General features: G+C 38.0%; 1 protein-coding gene across 1 annotated transcript; it reads left to right on the top strand.

The window, feature by feature from the left end:
- Positions 1 to 3132: 3132 nt before the first annotated feature.
- On the top strand, positions 3133 to 21374 carry LOC116320803 (macrophage mannose receptor 1-like). Its single transcript, XM_039601760.1, has 31 exons — positions 3133 to 3196; positions 3515 to 3871; positions 4111 to 4281; positions 4441 to 4596; positions 4812 to 4934; positions 5399 to 5536; positions 5633 to 5815; positions 7178 to 7332; positions 7525 to 7638; positions 8089 to 8204; positions 8326 to 8474; positions 8561 to 8760; positions 9621 to 9745; positions 10013 to 10085; positions 10245 to 10398; positions 10544 to 10582; positions 11839 to 12002; positions 12103 to 12164; positions 12742 to 12842; positions 14411 to 14556; positions 14653 to 14758; positions 15047 to 15171; positions 17969 to 17995; positions 18098 to 18200; positions 18467 to 18699; positions 19406 to 19571; positions 19833 to 20000; positions 20079 to 20198; positions 20369 to 20539; positions 20784 to 20813; positions 20914 to 21374. The coding sequence occupies exons 1-31, from the start codon at positions 3133 to 3135 to the stop codon at positions 21150 to 21152; spliced, it is 4278 nt and encodes a 1425-aa protein (XP_039457694.1). The 3' UTR covers positions 21153 to 21374.

The raw sequence follows: 21374 nt of genomic DNA, 5'->3' as shown, positions 1-21374 counted from the left end.
CAACAGGGATATGGTGAACAACACTGGGCAACTTCAAGCCTATAGCACAAGTCACCATGCAGGATTTACCAAGGAGATGCTTTGTCACCCCAAGTCCAACACCCTGAGACTGTACGCCAAGCTGGAGGAAGGAGCCTGAGGGGCTAGTGTATCTCAGATTCACTATTCAAGATGAACAACAAACAAAATCAGGAAGATGGCCATAACTAACAGTGTGCTTAATTAATACAGGCAGCAGAAGCCAGAGAAAGATGAGGAGCAAAGAGGGGAACCAGCATTGAAGGGCAGGCCCCTGCACGGCATGTACCACAGGCAGAGAGTCGAAGTGGCTGATACTGAGTAGTTCAGCTTTATGATAGTACTCCTAATAACACAAAACAGTAAATGCTTCTTCTCTTGTGCTGTGTTTGTAGTGTATACCAATTGAGGCTTGCACCTTTCTGTCTGTCCTCCCCTTCTCCCTTCTCTCTTTTTCTTTCTCGCTGATTGTAAAATAATAATGCATATATTCATTGTTATTGCATGCATTTATACTTTAAACTTGTGTTTTAATCCTGCAGCTTATTACACATTTGATTTCCATGTATGAAAACTGCAAGTGTCCAGAGTCAGGACAGACTGAGAAACACAGTGCTGCAGATCATCTGTGATCATCTCTGACGGAGAGCTGATGGGACGGAGGCTGTCCACCCCTGATAATACATCAGGAGAAACTCAGCAGTGTGTAAGGAAGAGGAGGAGTAAGTGCCAGCACTACCTGAGCGATGGAGATAATAGACAGACTGTTTACGTAGACTGAGAAGGCCTTTAAGGATGCATCCCCTGAATTGGGACACACTTATAGTGCCTTGACAGTTTTTTCCCCACAGTATGTCATGATCCGTGGGAGCAATCATGCGGGGAGTGTTTCGGGATCGCTCTTTGGCTACGCCCTCGGCCAGGGCCACCAGCGTCACACCTGAATTCCATCGACAGGCAATCACAGGAGGAATACTTCAGGCAGCATGGTCTGCTGCTCAACGCCAGTCTGTTCAGTCACTCTTAGTGGTAACTAAGACTTGCCTGTGCTCTGTACCCATTTTGGATTTTGGCTCGGGTTTAATTCTGCTCCCTTGTGCCCAGGTCTCCGTCCTGCTCGCTGGAAATGCTACCTGCCTGTTCACCTGCCTGTCCTCCTGCCTGCCCTGCATGCTGGATAACACTCTCTGTCACTTCATCCCTCTAGATTCTCCCACAGACATTTTTCGCCTCCGAGCTCCACGGCCTGGCACCAACAGCAAGCCCACAGGATTATTATGTTTTTTAGTCATCTAACTGCTGCTTCCCCGCAGTTAAGTAAATGTTTCCTCTTCTGTTGCAGTTTTCCACAGTCCCAATCATGGCTTCTCTCGGCACTGACCTCCATATTTGCTCTGTTTCCTCTGGCCTGAATTTAAATTTCACTTTCATAGTTTGCTATTGTTTTCTCATACAAGAAATAAACTTTGTATATAGTTTGCTGCTAAATTTGTTTTGAGTCTGTTTCTGGGTCCAGTAATTGTGAGAACGTCGGCTCATGACACAGTATCAGTCAAATAGGAGCTTCCTCTTTTTGAATAACTATTAATCACTGCACCAAGTCATTCTATTTACAGTCAACTCTAACATGATCAAATGCATCACTTCTGATCATAAGAGAGTAGGGTTGCTAAACAGGAAAAAAAAAAAGTAAAATAGCCATTATCTTGCATTTGTTCTGAGCAGAGGATTTTCTAACAATTTCACAGTGTTTTTACATACAGTAGTTCACCCATTTAAACTTATCGTTATATGGGTGCCTTACAAGGCATAGAAGAAAAAGACCTAATTGAAAATCTAAATCCAGGCAGTTTCACATCCTTACATGACCAACTATTTGCAGATAAAGAGATTCATATATCATATATCTTTTTGTACGTGTGTTTTATTATCATGCTTATTCAAGCCATTTTGATTGGGGTTTTTTTTTTTTTGCATTATGCGCTATCTCATTAGTCTAGACATCACATACAGTTGTGGATATTACAACAGAAAACCAGAGCTGTTTTGAAACTTCCTATGTGTGTCATCCTTTGTTGGCCTCTATACTTCTTAAGCATGTAGATTCAGGGAAACTTAGTAGGACTATATAGAAAAATATAGCTAGCTCAAAGGGTTTTCTATTATCAGACATTTAAAAATGTTGAAACAGTTTTATTGAGCAGGTATTTTGATAACTGCATTAAACATATAAGCCTTAACATCACCGATGCAGAACTTGGTGATCAGAGCTTGTGGCGAATTCACTGAAAAAACTAAGTACGAACACAAATTCTAGATTAAACAAACAAACAAACAAACATAATTTAGAGTGATATTTTTAAAAAAAATAATTTCATAATTTTCCACTGTAACAAATTCTGACCGTCAGGATAATGAAAGCTTAATTTCTGCAATTATTACCCTATGCTTGGAGTTACCAATCATAGCAGCTGTGGATTATGTTTAGTTGTGTTTAAATCACAATTTGAATCCCTGTATCCTTCTAACACAATTGGTAAATCACAGTGCTGAATTAAATCAAAGTGCTAAATCAAGGTCCTGAAGAGTCAGCTCAATGGGGAAAAACGAGGTCTGAGGATAAGCACAACTGGATCATAAGATGCACTTATGAGTGGAAATCCAAATCTTCTTGATTCCTTACTCTAGCATGGCAAAAATTAGCAGAGAAAAAAACAAAAAATACAAAACCAAAGGTTCACAGTCTGAGCAGTGGCTCATTCCTCTGGCACTAAATATGATCCATTTTAATCCACCTATATATGAATACTTTATTTTACTTCCCCCCTTAAAACTCTGTTTGCCAACAACAATTAACTTAATTCAACTTCTTTTTACAGGGATAATGTCTACAATTTCTTTTCTTTGGATAAGTTAGGAAATCAGGATACAAGTCAGTTAGGCAAAATTCACAGTAACCCTCCCCTCCTTTTTCTTGTGAAACATCACCCATCATGACGAGGCAAGACAGGATGATATAAAGAGTCATGGTCGACAATCATTCACACCCTGTGTTTTGGTCCTGTGCAAGTAGCTTATATGAAAATATAAGACACAGGAATGGGAATGCTAACAATGAGGATAACTTCTACAGTCTTTGTGCTTCTCATCCAAACATTTTTCTGTTTGGCTTCAGATGGTATGGAAATCCATCTATTTCTTTTTTTTTTTTTTTCCTTATGCTTTTAGAGAGAATCATGCATAATTAATGTCCTGCCTGTCTGTACTATATGTAAGATTGTTGTGTCCTCCATCGTTTCTTGCTGTATTTATGTATTTTTTTTTTACAATTCTACAATGAGTTATTTGTGATTTTATCATAAAAACTGTTCTTTAAGTAAACTTTCTGCAATTACAAATATAAAAATCAGTTGAAGCAAGTATGATAAATGGATGAAGATTTTCTTTGTTTTATACATCAGCAACAGTACCGTTTTTCAATATTTTTTCTCTACAGATCCCCAATTTCAACTAATTAACAGGGCCACTGGCTTTTGTTTGGTAAAATTAAATAACTTCTGTTTATCCATGCGCTGGACATCTGGGGATCGACTTTTGGTTCAGTATAAGAAGAAGTGCCTGGGTGTTCAGGGGAAAACTGTGGGCAGTGAAGTAAACTTCTATGATTGTGATGAAACCAGTGAGCTCCAAAAGTGGGAATGCAAGAATGAAACTGTGATCGCTCTCAAAGGCCAAGAACTTTACATTAACCTCACTGCTGATAACTCGGCCGTGCTCTCAAATAAAGTCGGACCCAGTAGCCACCTTACAATTTCTGGGACTTCCAGTGGTGCTTGCACAAGAACATATACAGGTAACTGAAATGAATAAAAATACATTGTAAAGTTATTCATGATAACTTTTATGGAAATAATAGTAGTGACGAGATAAATGTGTAGATTTTCATATTTAGTTCCAAAATAGTTGTAATGCAAAGATAGTGTGTCAAATGATTACAAGATGTTGATAAATGATAAAAGTATTGATTTGCTTAAGCTATTCAAGCTATTCTTTGTTCTTTTCTCATACGTTTTCCTTATTTTGGTCCTTCAGAACTTTACACCATTGAAGGAAATGCAGCTGGAAGGCCGTGCATGTTTCCTTTCTTCTACAAAAGCAATTGGTACTCGGCGTGCACTGCATTTGACTCTGCAGGGAACCGTAAATGGTGTGCAGTTGAAACAAAATATGATCATGAACTCTGGGGTTATTGCCCAACTAACTGTAAGTACACAATAAATTCTAATACAGGTTTACAGAATAATAATCTACTGTATAAGCAGACCACCCAAACTTTACATTTGTGTGAAATGTTGAGAAACACCATGTTAACATACAAGTTCAGTGCAATACTATAATACTTTGACTGTTTTTGTGTCACAGCCAAAGAAACCTGGAACAAAGACCCCACAACAGGAGCATCTTATCAGCTCAACACACAGTCAGCGCTGACCTGGGATCAGGCTGACGCCAGCTGCAAACAGCAGGGTGCCTCCCTGCTCAGTATCAGCAATCCTCACGAGCAAGCTTATGTTTCAGGTAAGGTAACAAATCTCCACAGTACACTGAATGTATTGAAAACCAAATGATTCATTTAAGCTGAGAGAGTTTAAAATAGCTAAAACTTGAAACATTCAAGTTGTTGTGGTCTGTAGACTGTAGACACAACTCCAGCTGATGATTATGTTTTGAGTATTACACTTGGTAACTTTTTGTTTTCTCTGTCTCTTTTCTCTGTTAAACTCTACTGACAGCACTATTAGGGGCAAATAGGGGACAGGAGTACAAGCTCTGGGTTGGTTTGATCTTCCAGGATTTAGATTATGTGTGGAAGTGGTCTAATGGGAATCCTTATGCATATCTGAATTGGGACTCAGGTAAGTTTTCTTTCAAGTTTCAGGAGCTTGTGTTACCATTCTGATGATAATTTATATTACTGTTGTTAAAAGATCTCAGCAGTTCATCTTGATCATGTTTGCCATCTGTTTTTATTTATATAAGAAATGTTATCTGTCAGCAAGTAAATAATTTTTTTCCCTATTTCTTATAAATTTCTTCCACATGGGCGTGCCAGCCACACTGCAGATGTAGCAATAATCAGAGAACTTGTTCTTGGTCAGCAATTTCAACAACTGCTAAATTATTGCGGTGGCGTTGTGTGTCACATAACCTTGTCACTCTTGGGTAGAAATCATAGGCTTCTACGTCATTTCCATTAAAACTAAAATGCTTATACATGATACACACTGTGCTTCTAAATAGCTGGAGAATCTTGTGAATGGAAAGTTGCCGAGTCTCATCTCATAAGTGACAAGTATCATTTACCATCACTGTACTTTAGGACATCCAGTTTCTAATCCAGGATATAAGTGTGGAATTATTGATGGCGCTGTTCAGTACTCTTGGCAAAGTTCAAAATGCAACAAGAAACTGGGATACATCTGCTACAGTGAAGGACCTTTGGCTGCACCTACTGAAGGTATAGAAAAAAATCCCTTCTTTTCTCTTCTCTTTAAAAAACTTGATTGACACCATTTCTTTGACCTTCTTCTTTTGTTCTTCTTATGCTTCATAGCTGCCGAGAGCGGATTCTGTACAGCACCCTGGATCCCCTACAATGGCCACTGCTTTTACCTTTATCGTAATGAAACAAAAAAATGGTCTGATGCTCAGAAAACTTGCCGTAAAGAAGGAGGAGACCTAGTAAGCATTCGTAATGTGGAGGACCAAAGCTTCATCATCTCTCAACTTGGATATGGTATGGCAATAAAACTTCTGAGCACCATTTGCATTCCTTTAACATAATCTTCACCCAACACTTTTCATATTTATCTTGTTGGTAATTTCCCGACATATCTGCAATTGCTGGTGAGTAACTCAAAATTTTTTGAGGCACGATCTAATATGATTGTGTTGGTGTGTTCCTGGATCAACAAAAGTAATGTTTGTCCAGGTTCAACATTGCAAGTTATCAATCACATTGCAGTGATGTCATACTGTTGTGATGTGGAAACACCATCACACCACACACCAAACCCTAACCCCACACCCCAAACCTTAACGAAGAGCACATACTAATGCTGAACCTCATATAGACTGTTGATCCTAGACAAACATTATTATGTTGGTCTAAGAAAAACACCAACAATTCAGTTTTATTTAATTTATATACCGCAAATCACAGCAACAGTTACCTCTCTGAACCATAGTCGAGGGGCTTGGAAGCTGAGTGATGTGTTTCCCATTCTAAGTTTAAGTTTACTGTAGGAGCCACAAGTAAACCAGCAGGCTGAGAGCGAAGTGCTCTAATAGGGTGATAAGGTCATTAAGACAAGATGGCGCCAGGTTATTCAAGACCTGGTACGTAATGAGAAGGATTTATAGTTCGATTCTGGATTTAACGTGATTATATCAGATAGTCCATTTCTGAGCACACATCTAACCTCATAAAACTAAAGTCAAGAGAAAAAAACAAGAAGTCAGGTGACTGAATATTGAACAAATTTATGCTCCTTTATACTTCAGCCCTAAATTCACTTCAATCCACTTTACTGAAAGATGTAAATTCCGCATAAATATGAAGTTAACTGTTAAAGTTCCAGGAAGTGTTCAGCTTGTAATTAAGTCATAAGAAGTTGTCTCTCCTTAATTTTTAAAATGTCTAATTTGAACATCACACTGAGAAGTTAAAACACACTCAAACACAGATATTAATGAATATCTTATTTTATAGCTACACACATAATAAAATTGTGAGCAATCTATTCTTGGAAATGTACAGCAGCCCACCACCTTCGGAAAATCCAGGGCTCTCACAGCTAACAGTCATTTCAGACCCACCATGCAGACTTCCTCTTTAGAATAATGACCGTTTATTAGTCAGTCATTCTGGGAATCTTACTATTTTGGACACAAACTACGTTTTTATTTTTGTCGCTTCATAAGCATTCAGTCGCTTTCTGTTGTCTGATCCCTGTATCGCTGCACATCGTCCAGCAATTCTGGCAGACAATTAGCAGCAGTCTAAAACTTAAGTGTAAAAGTAACATCTAAAGAGTAGCAAATGAGCAGAATGTATCAAGAAGATTATATAACAATTAATGTCATTTTCTGTCTGCAGCGTCCACTGATGAACTCTGGATTGGACTAAACGATAGGAACAGAGAGAGGCTGTTTGTCTGGAGTGATCATTCTCCTGTGAGTTACACTAGCTGGGACTCTAGGGAACCAACTGTCACCTCTGAACAAGAAGACTGTGTTCTCATCAGAGGGGAGGTAAGGTGCACAATGTGGGAGTGATTATTGATGATTATGACACGCCAGCTTTTTTCTGTAAAACTATGCGTCCAGTATAGGTCCATTATTATCCAGGAAAATTAGGTCTTTGTTTTATGATATGCACTGTAGCCTGCCTATCTCTTGTTAATTTCAGTTTCCACAGGAATTTTATTCTTTCCATTCTTGCAGAATGGAAACTGGGCTGACCGTGTGTGTGAAGAGAAACATGGCTTTATCTGCATGAAGACAAGTGACTCTGAACCCTCTGGAGATGAAGTGGAGCTGAATGCAGGCTGCAAAACTGTATGTGAACTTTTCAGATATTTTCCAAAGAATGTCTGCATCGGGTTGGCCTGAGTGCACACATTCTGTAATCTGTTTCTGTTTTGTAAAGGCTGTTGTATATTTCAATTGGCACGATGTCTAAATTTAATTTTGTGCCTATGGTCCATGAAATATCTAGGAAAGCAGCATACACATAAGGTATGATGCCTAATGAAACATTTTATTTGGGTGCTGTTTATAGTAAAAACAAACGAAAGCAGGCTGAATGTCCTGATTAAGAGAACATCTTATTTAGTCATTGCATTTTTAGGGAAAAAAAACATTCCAGTAAATTAAACAAGTAGTCACATTGATGCAGAGTGATTCTGCATTCTGGTGTTTTACTCCTTGCTATCACAGAAAGACACAAAGTCAGCATTTAACTTATAGTTAGAATAGTTCTCCAACTGTTGTGTTTCTGCAATGCAGGGTTGGAAAAGACATGGATCCTACTGCTACTTTGTAGGGACTGAGACAAAGACTTTTCATGAAGCCAACGATGACTGCAAGAGCTCAAAGTCTTACTTAGCTGATGTTTCAACTGGGTAAAAAAGTTTTCACAACTCCTGAAATGTTTAACATAAAAAAGCCTCAGGTGTAAAAAAAAATTGTATATGTAATTTGGCATCAGGCAGCCTCTAATCCGAGTTGTGTAAATATTTCCAGGGTGGATAATGCTTTCCTTGTAAGCTTGGTGGGACTGAGGCCAGAGAAACACTTCTGGATAGGTCTCTCAAACCTGAAAAACAGAGAATATTTTATGTGGACCAACAATGCCTATCCAAGATATACTCACTGGAACACTCATATGCCAGGTAATGAAAAATGTGAATCGATATGTAAACTATAGCTGAGAGATGTCTTCACAAATGACAGCTAATAATTTCTTTTATAACACAAGGTCACGTGCAGGGTTGTGTTGCTATGGCAACTGGGCATTCTGCTGGCCTTTGGGATGTGTTACCTTGTACCAATAAGGAAAAATACATCTGCAAACACCTGGCAGAGGGGGAAGCTTTAACCCCTGCTCCACCAACCACTGCCACACCTAACTGCACAGATGGATGGACTAAGATGCAATCCAGAGGCGTCTGTTATAAGGTACTGTGGCTGCTACAGTGGTACATGACTTAAGTATTCTGCAGTCTCTATTTTTCACAAGCCCTTTACAAACAGTAGCGTTACCAAGAGCAGCAGTATAGTAGCACTATAGACAAGTAAGTTTACCCTGAGCTCCTTCTGATTCAAGGCAGTAACAGAGGACCAATATTAACTGGTTTTGTTAAAAGAATAAATGGGTAAAGACATGTCCGATGTTATTTTACTCAGAAAAATTATTGAAACCAGATTGCGTTGTGCTGCTATAAGCCCCAAAAAACCAAAAGAAAAACCTCACAACCTTCTGATAGGTTTTATGTAGGAAAGATTTAATTGCAACCAAACTACACTTGCCATTTGCATCATTTGTGCAATAGAAAGTATGCACTGACACATGACAAGAGGCTTCTACTTGTGATAATGTCCCAGAATGTAAATATAGATGGTTTTCCTCTTAGCTTAGCTGTAATATCACCTTTTGGTTTGCAGAGCTAACTTCAAAACTCCCCCCCCCCCCAAAAAAACACCAAAAAAGTCTTGCTGAATAAGCAGAGGAAAAACATGTTAATTTTGTTTTGAGTGTGTGTCCCATCAGTTTCATAATATCTGTGACAGTTGTGACTTTTTCTAACAACTTGACTTTCCTTTTTATTAGTGATTCCTGATCATTTCTGCACAAGGGTTTCTGTCACTTCCCATCTCATAATCCTTTCTGTTGTAGAAGGATATGATTATTCTGTGATCTTATTCATAATAAGGATGACATAAAAACAGATGACTGCCCAAGTTTAGCATGTAGTTCTAAATGTACAAATATTACCAAAGCTTTAGATCACAATTCAGTTTCTTATCTTTTGTTTAAGATCTTTCCAGAGGCTTCAGAAAAGAGAAAGACCTGGTACGAGGCTAGAGATCACTGCAGAGCCATTGGAGGAGACCTAGTCAGCATTCACAGCAGTGCTGATTTACTACCGAGGCAATTTTCATGGTATGGTGTTATCTGGTCTACAATCAGAGCTACATAAGATAAAAATCTTTCGTAAAGTACACCTCCAGCCTAAGTCACACATTAGTGGCAGTCATAGATTCTTATCATTCTTAAGCAATGAGTTGTGTATAAGCATAATCACTGATAGAAAAAAAGAAACATGCTTTTACAAAATATTTATGCAAAATAACTAAATAAAAGGTCTTTGAGAAAGAAAAAGAAATTACACAAGTATAAAAATTTAGGACATACATTTGTCCATTATAGGCATAATGAATACTGGATTGGACTTAGTGCTCCCGACCCAGACACAGGTTATGTATGGAGTGATGGATCCCCGGTGAGTTTACAGTTTTTAACTCTCTACAATGGTTTATGTAGCCAAAATGATGATAACGATCAAGATGATGATTATTAATATTACTGATGTTACAGCTGCTATTACTGCTGCTACAAATACTACTACTACTATTCATAATTATCTTATCTTTGTATAAAGGTAAACTTTCAAGAGTGGAAAGATGGAGAACCAAACAATGAAAATAACGCTGAATCATGTGCTCAAATGGAACAGAATTATTGGGAGAAAACTTTGTTTTGGAGTGATGTGCACTGTGAGAAGTACAATAACTGGGTTTGTCAGATCCACGCAGGTACAGCATGGTCACAGTTATCAAATTCTTTTGTAACATTTTTTTTGGACCAGAAGATTATTGTTGTCTGGCTCATGTATTTTCACAATGTCAATCAAGGTGGTCACTAGTAACTCAGCACTACTCTGTTTTTATTCCTTCACAGGAGTCACCCCAAAGCCGGCTCCAGACCCTGTCACCCCTGGTAAGTGCACCAGTGCATTGAGGAATTTGACCACATTGCCAGACAGCATCTTTACATGACTGTTGACTTTCTATTGGGATTACCAGGCTGAGACCATTATGTATACCATGCTGACAGGGAAACTGATGTCTCATGGATGCTGGTTTTCTGCGAGGCAAATATTTGAAAATAGTATAATATAATTAATATAATAATAATAGGCTAAATAGTATTATTGTGTTTTGTTTTGTTTTTACCACTAAGCTGTTAAAGGCTGATGGCGTACTGCTGTAACTCCCACTGGGCAGGCAGATGGGATGGATGGGTGTCGTGTTTGTGAATGCGATAACTTAAGAAAACACTTATGTAGGATTTTGAAATTGATACCATAGCTGTGTCTGCTAGGACACATGTACAATGAATATATGAATGTATGAATGTTTATGAACTCATATGAAAGGCTTTTTTCATGTAATCCAACAACAAATCCAAAATATGACACAGAACCCAGACTTGCTCTTCTAAAATCTCAAAAGATAATGGGATAATGGTTTCAACAAAACAAAAACCTGTAAGAATATTAATAGTAAATAGAAAATCAGTTCTATGACTATGTGAAGCCCATTGAAAGGATTTAATGGCTGACCATCCTTTATTTTTCTCTGTATCTGACGGTTGCAGGATCAGTTGAATTAGACTGAACTGTTTTTTCATAGTTGAACTATTTATTTGTTTATCAATTCAATTTTATTTATACAGCACCAAATCACAACAACAGTTGCCTCAAGGTGCTTTATATGGTAAAGTAGACCCTACAATAATACATACAGAGAAGAACCCAACAATCATATGCCCCCCTATGAGCAAGCACTTTGGCGACAGTGGGAATGGAAAAACTCCCTTTTAACAGGAAGAAACCTCCGGCAGCACCAGGCTCAGGGAGGCGGGGCCATCTGCCACAACCGGATGTCATTCGTACAGTATGAGCAGAAAACTCACATTGAAGAAAGGAAGATTGGATTGTGTAGTTTGAGGAAAATATGAAAAACATGCAGTTGTTGTTGATAATTTTAAAGCCTCACTGTGAACAGCTGGAAAAATATGAGCTTTACATGAAAAAAATTATTTTTTTAAGACCTGCTTATCTAACACATTTACAGTGTTTAACGCCAAACACGTTTTTATAACGTTTTCTAAACATAAAAATCTTTGAAAAAGAGGGTAATATTATTTGCACACTTACTGAAATAGATTGCGCATTTCTTATCTATTCTCAGAGTATAACACGACCTCTGATGGGTGGCTAGAATGGAATGGGGCTCAGTATTACATTAACAAAAACTTGATGGCCATGGAGGACGCTCGTACCTTCTGCAGACAGAGGCATGGTGACCTGGTATCTATCAACAGTGAAGCAGAAAGGATATTTTTATGGAAACAGGTGAGTAATGGCATTTTTAAAACATTTACCAAGGCAATGGGTAATTAAGGTATAATTGCACAAAGTGAAAGTTTTACTATGTATCCATGTTTTTGTGCAGATTTCAACAGGTTACCGGAGTTCTTGGATTGGCCTATCTGTAGATCTTGATGGAACATTTCAGTGAGTATGAATTTAGTGACAAAAATGTAAATGCAACACAATTAACTTAAATTTATGTAACAGCAAGTTAAAAATAGAGAGTACTTAGTGCAAGGCAGCATGTCAGATAAGTATACCAGTTTTAATATCAGTCAATCATATCTTGAGTGTTTGATTTAAAATCGACTGTTCTGATACACAAAGGGGGGAATTAAATGTTTCATATTGTCCAAAATACTGCCGACTCTTGAGCCACGATCACCCCGTGTTAAGCTCTAACTGCAAATGCAGATCCATTTGCATTTCTATTTGCGAAGCTTTGTCCGTATTTGTAAAATTTTGGAGTTTCCTGTTTGTAATCTTTCCCATCAACTTAGGGCATGATAGCAATATAGATCATGACAGTAATGTTTTTTTACCAAAATATTAAAGGAACTGTCTGTGTGCCGTTTGTTACACAGTGTGTTGCTAGCTAAAGGTCCAGCTGCCGTGATGGATAAGAGTATCTTTAATGAACCCAGTATGCCACTGTCTTGGTAATATTGTCACAAATCTTTTACAGACATTTAAACAATTTTATTTTCTGTGTTACATTAAGGTGGATGGATGGTTCTCAGTTGTTGTTTCAAAGTTGGCAGGAAAATCAACCTGACTTCAAGAACTTTGATGAGAACTGTGCTTTCATGGCATATCACAATGGTGAGTGTACCGAAATATGATTCAGTTTCACAAGTAAAGACATTCTTTACTTTAGTAGAAGTACAAATACTACTATTAGAAAATACAAGTTGAATTGAAGTTATCGAGAGGAGAAATATTTTACTGCTATTATTTGCTGCTATTTCTATAATCATCATTAACATTTCATTATTGAGAGTGATGTTGCATTCAGATGCATTCAGATGTTCAAATATATTGGTATTATATTAGTCTTTATTACAGGTCCAAGAAGAACCACTTTAAACTGTGGAGTTGAATCTATAATTTAAAGGCTTTTGAATGTTTTTATATGCTTACACTGGAGTCTTCAGTGGGTGAGAAGACTGAGCTGCAGCGACAGTAAGAATATAGTGAGAGAGGTCACGACACGTACGCAGTACACAGCACGCACACGCCCCCGCACGTGCACGCACACACATATTAGATCGACTCATTTAGGTAAGAGTTTATAACTGCAAAGTTTGGGTGCGTACGTGGTAGTCTGTTCCAGGAAGTACACCAGATGTCCCAGAGATGAGCAACAGCGAGGATGGAGACAGGAAGCATCTGCCTTCGAGGCGAAGATGATGTTCTGTTTTAAACTATGTTAAAAGTCATTGTGGTTTTGGGGTGACGTATGCTTTGTTTAAGTCTGCCTGGTAACAGGAAGACTGCCAACCCTATAAAACCTTTGTCTAATTATTGTAAGTTTAGTTCGACGCTGAAATCTGCACAGCGTTCGGACTCACACATGTGTTCATTAAAATGCCGTCTAATTGCACACGCCCGGATCAGTGCTTATTTATGGATTCCTCCTCAACATTTTTGAACCTTAACAAAGTAATCATTCAACTTCTTTACTCAAGTAAAAGTAAAAAAAAGTCAGATGTAGTCACAGTCACACACTGTTTTTACTTTAAATCCATCACAGCAGCTGGACCTTTAGCTAGCAACACAATGTGTAACAAACGGCACACAGACAGTTTGTGTGTTTGCTGATGTTTGCTGAGCTGATAGAAACTTTAAATTTGAAATTACCTGCCACTAAAAAAAAAAAAAAGTCACTCCCATTATGCTCATTCCTCTTTTGTAGCACTAGCTAGATGCTGAAGTACCTAAACCGCAACATACGGACACCTGCAGTTGTTGCGGTGTTGTGACAAAAAAAAGAAAAACACCATCCCACCTTTAACCCCTGGCACATGTCATCTCTCTTTATGAGTCATCCTCTGGTGATAAATACACAAACAGGATTGCCTTCTGCTTAGGCTCGAATTGGTTTGATGTTTGGAGGCTCGCAGTGATGAAATAATAACTTGACCCTAATGCGTTAAAGCAATAGTAATGAGCCTGTTTTGAAAATGTAAGAAGTAGAATACAGATATTTGTTTAAAGATGTAGAGAGTGAAAGTAAAAAGTATGTAGAAAACAACTACTCAAGAGGCAAGTTACAAAAAATAAAATGAGTGAAAGCTAGCGTGTGTGATATCAAAATTGATTGAAGATTTTTTAAATTATTCATTCAAGTTGATCATGTTATTAATTTAATATACTGACCTGGCTTGCAGGATTCTGGCATGACTCCAGCTGTGGGCTTGAGTATGCATCCATTTGTAAGCGCAGCAGCTCAACACCTGCAAACACCACTGCTGCAGTGCCTACAGTGCCTCCCAAAGGTGGATGTCCACACCCCTGGAAAAAATTTAACTCTAAGGTCAGATGTCTTTTCATGTCTTTTAATCTTTCTATTATTTACTATGTTCTTAGTGCTTGAAACACTATATTGATCTTTTTCATCTTTCAATTTTAGTGTTACAGCATCATTGACAATCAGAATTTAACATGGCACGATGCAAGGGAAAAATGCAAACAAAAGGGTGGAAACTTGGTGTCTATTACTTCAAGAGACGTGGAAGGTTTGTTTCATTTTCATTTTACTCAAATAAGTATTTCGATTTTGTTACCTTCTCCTCTTTTGTGGTCCCTTTATGATACTACAGCTACAGCTCACAAAGCCAACAACTGTTTTAAACAAGCTATATTTTGCCATCCTTTGAAGATTCATCTATTCCCAATACCTAAAGTTACCACTGAATTTCTGTTGTTGTGCAGTTTTGGCTTAGCCACAAGTTAGAACTGATACCACGGTGCACTTTTATTTGCAAGAAAATATCTTAACCATAAATCTTTGTCTACATTTTCAGTGTTTTTACTGTCTCAAATGGCTGATGCACCTACTACAGACTTGTGGATTGGTTTATTTCAGTCACAGTGGAGAACTTACTGGACTGATGGACAACCAAAGTCATACATCAATTTGGGTGATGATGTAAGTGGGAAAATAATAATCTCAGTGAGTAAAAAAAAACAAAAACATCATGCTGGAAATCTGCAATGATATAGACTGGGTAATGTGTTAGGAATGAACAGATTTCACCTTGCTTGACGGAAATTAAAATGATCAACCTACAGAGTGGCCGAATTCAAAGATTCCCTGAAAATCAAAGTCAAAAAATGAGACAGCAGGCCAGTCCATTTTGTTGAACTTATACTGCAACAACTCGAAATGGTGCTCAATCAAATTAAATTAAATTTTATTTAAGTAGTGCCAAATCACAACAACAGTTGCCTCCAGTTATTTTATACTGTAAGGTAAAGACCCTACAATAATACAAAGAAAACAGAGAAAAGGATTCTAATGGAGTGATACAATACTATAGGTCATTAAGATAAGATGGGTGCTCATTAGACCTTGTATGTGAAGGGAAAGATTTTAAATTCAATTCTGGATTTAGAAGGGAGCCAGTGAAGAGAAGCACATGTAAAAGAAATATGCTTTCTCTTTGTAGTCCCTGTCAGTATGCATGCTTCAGGATTTTGGACCAACTGAAGGCTTTTCAGGAAGTTTTTAGGACATCCTGACAATAAAAAACTACAGTAGTCCAGACTAGGAATAATAAATGCATGAACTAGTTTTTCAGCATCACTCTGAGACAGGATGTTTCTAATTTTAGAGATATTGGGCAAACACAAGAAAGCAGTCCTACATATCTGTTTAATATCCTGGTCAAAACAACTCTAAGATTCCTCACAGTGTCTCTGGAGTCCAAGGTAATGTTATCCAGAGTAAGCATGTGGTTAGATACCATATTTCTAATATTTTTAGGGCAGAACACAATAATCTCAGTTTTATCTGAATTTAGAATCAGAAAATTAGGGGTCATCCAAGCCTTTGTGTCTTTAAGGCATACAGCATGATAGTTTAACTAGTTGGTGTGTGTGATCTGGCTTCATGGATAGATTACACTTGCCTAAGTGAGAAATGTAACAGAATCAGTAACAGAATCGGTTCTAGCATGGAACCCTGTGGAACACCATAATTAACCATAAGTGTGTAAGGACGACTCGGTGTACATGAACAAATTGGAGTCTTTTAGATAGATATGATTCAAACCACTGCAGTCCAGTATCTTTAATAGCTACAGCATGCTCTAATCACTTAATAAGCTATTATCACCAAGTATCAACCAGTATCACACTAAGATCTAGGAGGACAAGCACAGAGATGACTCAGTAGCTTGTATGGCCCCCGCATGTTTGTATACATGCTTGATGACATTGGGGCATGTTTCTAATGACACGACTGATAGTGTTTCTGGTGTCTCCTCCCAGATTTGGGACATCAGAACATTAAGTGAGTAAAAAACACCCTAAATGCATTTAGAATATATTTAGAACTACAAATTCAATTCTTTAACAATTATTGCTTTTTTTGTCACAATTCCAACCCACCTGCTTTATCCGGGCTTGGAACCGGCAAAAGTGACCCGAAATAGGCACTCTGGTGGAGTTACTTTGTGTGTGTGTATGTGTGTTTTTAAGTAGTGATCAACAAAAAGTAAGAGTAAAAGAACTGACTGCGTTACAGTCTGGGCTGGAGCAGCGGCTTCGCTCATGCGCGATTCATTTGCAATTTGGACGCGTAGGGGTTAACATCTCCTGCTCTGACACCAGCTGGGGGACACTGCTGCGTGAGGACGATCTGCCGCCTCGCACGGGCGAGCACCCGCTGCTTGTTGAGAGTAAAAGCGAAACATGCTTTCACGTCACAAAGTGGTCATAAGTCTTCCTAAAAACACCAGCAAAGATTTGTCGCTAGTTGCTTTTTAGAAAAGGGGGTCTGAAAACTCCCTAAATATATCATCAAAGTCGCCAAGTTGGCAACACTGGTGCCATTGCCAAACCTGTAAAAGTCTTTGCATCCTGCCATGGATATGCCTCCCCAGACTATCACTGAGCCACAACCAAACCAGTCATGCTGAACAATTTAACATTATGGTATTCTATGGCAAATACCAATCAAATTCAATGAAGTTGGACAGTGAGCACAGGCCACCCTACAGGATGTAGTGATCTCAGGCCACTCTTACGAATTCTGCTTCTGATTGTTTGGTCAGAAACATTTACACCAGCGGCCTGCTGGAGGTGACTTGCTGGGCTCTGACAGTGCTCATCCTGCTCCTCCTTGAACAAAGGAGCAGATACTGGTCCTGCTGATGAGTTAAGGACCTTCTACAGGCCTGTCCAGCTCTTTCACAGTAACTTCCTGTCTCCTGGAATCTCTTCTATGCTCTTGAGACTGGGCTGGGAGACACAGCAAACCTTCTGGCAATGGTACATATTGATGTGCCATCCTGGTCCAGGTATGGCCTCATGCTACCAGCAGTGACATTAATTCTAGCCAAAGTCCAAACTAGTGAAAAAACACTTGGAAAAGATGAGCAGGGAAAAATGTCAGTGTCCTCCACCTGTAAAACCATTCCTGTTTTGGAGGTTTTCTCACTGTTGCCCCTCTAGTGCACCTGTTGATAATTTCATTAACTCCAAAGCTGCTGACACTGATTAACAACCTTCTCTGCTAATTAAATGATCAGTATCCCAGAACTTCAGCTGACTCGATGCTATACTTTTGTTAAAAATGTTCCATTAATTTTTTGAGCAGTATACTTGCACCATGTAGATACAGTCTATATTACCTATTGTGAAGGGTCAGATGAATTGAAATAATCTATAATTGTATATTTTTGTATTTACAAATAATTAAAATCTTTGTGTTTACATTGCAGCATTGGTATTGGTATTATAATCAAAAGGTAAGCAGTTTTAAAGGTCCAAGAATGCCCTGTGTTCCCTGACACAGTTCCCTGTGTCATCAAGTATCATTATTCTCTGTTGACCCAACTCTGTTTCCACAGAAAAACTGTTTTGTGATCAATACCAAGCCTTTGGTTGGTATTGGGAAATGGATTCAAAAGTCATGCAATGACACCAATGGATTTATCTGTCATCGAAATCTTGGTGAGTCCATTTCTACCCCCTGGCCTGTTGCCACCCAACTTCAGCTGCAGCTCCATCAGACTCTCTCTAGCTATTCTAAAACAACAAAGAATTTGAGTTTTCATTCCTATAATTAATATCTACATGTATAAATACTATATAATAATAATATATATGATCAAGGCTATGATTCAGAATTGGAAATAGCTATAATAACTTTTTAAGAATGATTCACAGGTTTTTTTATGTAAAAAGAACAAAACTGTTTCTATTCTCATCCTAAACAGACACATCTCAACCAGATCCTCCAGAACCAACAATTTCTACTAACTACATCAAAATACTTCATGACTCCATTAAGGTTGTTCCTCGACAAATGAAATGGGATAAAGCTGCAGAGTACTGTAAAAATGACGATGCCCTCCTAGCTAGCCTGAGGAATGAGTGGACACAAGCTTATGTTGAGCTGCTGACGCTGAATCTCAAGGCTCCTCTTTGGTTTGGATTACACAAAGCGCAGGTAAACTTTTACAAATATATAAAAAGTACATAACTAATAGGGCCAACCAATTTGAAACTTCTGACTCTGGTAAAAATTCAATCCAAAACCGACTTATGGGTAAAATAAGTGCAAAGATTTTTTCTAACGAAATAATCTGTAATTATGAAAATAAAATCGTCGTTGATGGATAAATATACTGGTCGAGTTATTTATCCACTCATTCAGTTACTTATGAAATGAGATTATCATCCATCCATTTCAACTACATCTAGTTATCCCTTTTCATAATAAGTCTGCCAGCATCACACAAACACATTTGAAGGTGCTGTGTATTTACATTCTGTACTCTCAGTCGCTCCAGCAGGGGGATGCTCTGTGTGAGGAAGGCATGTTGAGCAGCAGCACCTCTTATGTAAACTCTTAAGCTGGCAGTAGTTAAACCGTTACTTAAAACTCCATCATTTTACCCAGCTCCGGCCTAATCACATGAGCCAAGCGGTGAAAACAGGTGTGGGTCACAATCAGCCAAGGTTTCAGGTGAACCCACTGTTAGATCTTGCACCACCCTATCATGTGAGTTACTCAGATCAAATGACCCAAGATGTGAGAGGGCGTTAAGGCGTGTGGGAAGGGATCTCAAAACTGGATTACAGATGAGATGGTTCCTATGGTTCTGCTAGTTGTCTTGATTGGTAACTGCTGTCTCATTAATCTTTTCTTTCAGATCAATGGTTCTTTCAGATATGTTGATGGATGGCATTTAACATTCAGTCGATGGGGTAAAAATGAACCAAGCAAGGACCGAAGTTGTGTATACATGGATGTGGATGGAAGATGGAAAACCGCTCACTGTAACGAGACACTAATGAGTGTTTGCATGAAATCTACAGGTACGACCAAACACTGGCTAATAGATAGCCTATAACCCTGTAGTGACTGGCATGTCTGTTTCATTTATACTTGAATCACTGTTGAGAAGCGTAAATTACAGATCACAGGTACTGATATCTGTAAAATTTTTCTCACACACACACACACACACACACGCACACACACACACACACACACACATTTGTTGTCAAAACAATACATTGCAAAGTTTTAAAAGATGTAATTCATTGATCTCATTGACATCATTGTCTCATTCACAGATGTGCTGCCAACAGAGTCGACTCTTTTTCCAGGAGTTTGCCCTCTAGACCCAGAGGCAACAATAGAAAACAAGAACTATATCTGGGTACCATTCAGGGGTTACTGTTATATTTTTATCACAGAGCAAAAACGCTGGCAAGAAGCATCTACCAGCTGTGTAGCACATGGTAGGCGACTTATCTGAAAGATATCTGTATGCAATAAATTGCTGTAGTTTTCATTAACAACTGATTTGTTCTGTTAAGGTGGAATGCTTGCCAGCATTGAAGATTCCTCTGAGCAAGAGTTTCTTGAAAGTAACCTGAGAACTTTTCAAGATAGTTACACATCTTTCTGGATTGGCCTGTTTAAAAATCATTTCAAAGGTGAGTCATTATTTATTATTTATGGCAAATAATAATAATTATAATAATAATAATAATAATAATAATAATAACATATTTTTTAATCATTTGTTTTTAACTAAATTTTCAGTTCAAAATAAATAATTTTTTTAAAATGATGTACACTGTTTTTTCTGTGTATTTGCCTGCAGAGGAATGGCTCTGGGTGGATAGATCAGTCATTAGTTACACTAACTGGGCTGAAGGTCAACCTGTTAATGGCAGCAGATTAATCCGCAGAGGAGAGATTAGTACATCAGATGGGACATGGAAGGATATTGAAATGTGGGGTCAAAGACCTTACATCTGCAAGACACAAAAAGGTTAAATAATCTTTATTTATAACAGTGTTTTCTCCTTTTCTTTTCTGTAATGATATGAATCTCTTGTAAGATGTTCACAACAGACATGACACAGTCATATGAATCCAAAAGGAATAACTCTTGTTAATATGTTACAAATGCAAATACCTGTTTACTCCACAGCAATTTACTTTTATTTTTAAATGAAGTAGAACTACTTTTTGATAAAGCGTCTTATTTGATTGTTCTTCTTTTCCTTTTGTAGTATTGCTACCAAAGCCATCGCCATCATCGAGTAAGTAACACCTCTTTTAACTCTTTATTTTACATATTTTATTTCAAATTGTTACAAATGTTTTTTAGCTGATTACCATCTACTTTTTCACTCTGTACAGAAACTGGATTACCTCATCATCAGCGTGTCTATATAACCACAGCAGTTGTGTTAGTCATTACTGGGATTGCAGTGGTGGCAGTCACTGCTGTCTTCTTCTTCAAGAAATTTGGTCATCAGTTACCCGCCCCTAACACCTTCGATAACCCGCTCTTCTTCAGCAGTAAGGTGTCACAGCCTGAACAAGCTGACACCAGTATTCTGGTAGAGAATGCAGCAGAAGAGAACACTGGAGATTGAATCAGTATGTAATTTAAATATTTTGGGCTCATTTGCATAGCCCATATGATTTCCTAGTATGTTATGAAAATTTGAGCTAAGGTGGCAGTAAATGGCTAAAAGCATATTTGAAACAACAAGGGAGAATCATGTTTAACCAAATATGTATGTTATGACTATGAAAATTGATTAAATTTGCTGTATTTTGTGAATGTAAATATTAAAAACATTTTTGTATATGGA

The sequence above is a fragment of the Oreochromis aureus genome, linkage group 18 (genome assembly GCF_013358895.1).
Source record: "Oreochromis aureus strain Israel breed Guangdong linkage group 18, ZZ_aureus, whole genome shotgun sequence".
NCBI classification, from domain to species: Eukaryota; Metazoa; Chordata; class Actinopteri; order Cichliformes; family Cichlidae; genus Oreochromis; species Oreochromis aureus.
The sequence above is the reverse complement of the archived record's forward strand: the minus strand, read 5'-3'. Positions and strand labels throughout refer to the sequence as shown.

Bases quoted from the DNA above. Each gene is read 5' to 3' on its own strand.
- LOC116320803 (XM_039601760.1), top strand. From the start codon at position 3,133: ATGAGGATAACTTCTACAGTCTTTGTGCTTCTCATCCAAACATTTTTC. The intron at 4,597-4,811 runs GTAAGGTAACAA...CTCTACTGACAG, and splicing joins CGAGCAAGCTTATGTTTCAG to CACTATTAGGGGCAAATAGG. The intron at 20,199-20,368 runs GTGAGTCATTAT...ATTTGCCTGCAG, and splicing joins GTTTAAAAATCATTTCAAAG to AGGAATGGCTCTGGGTGGAT.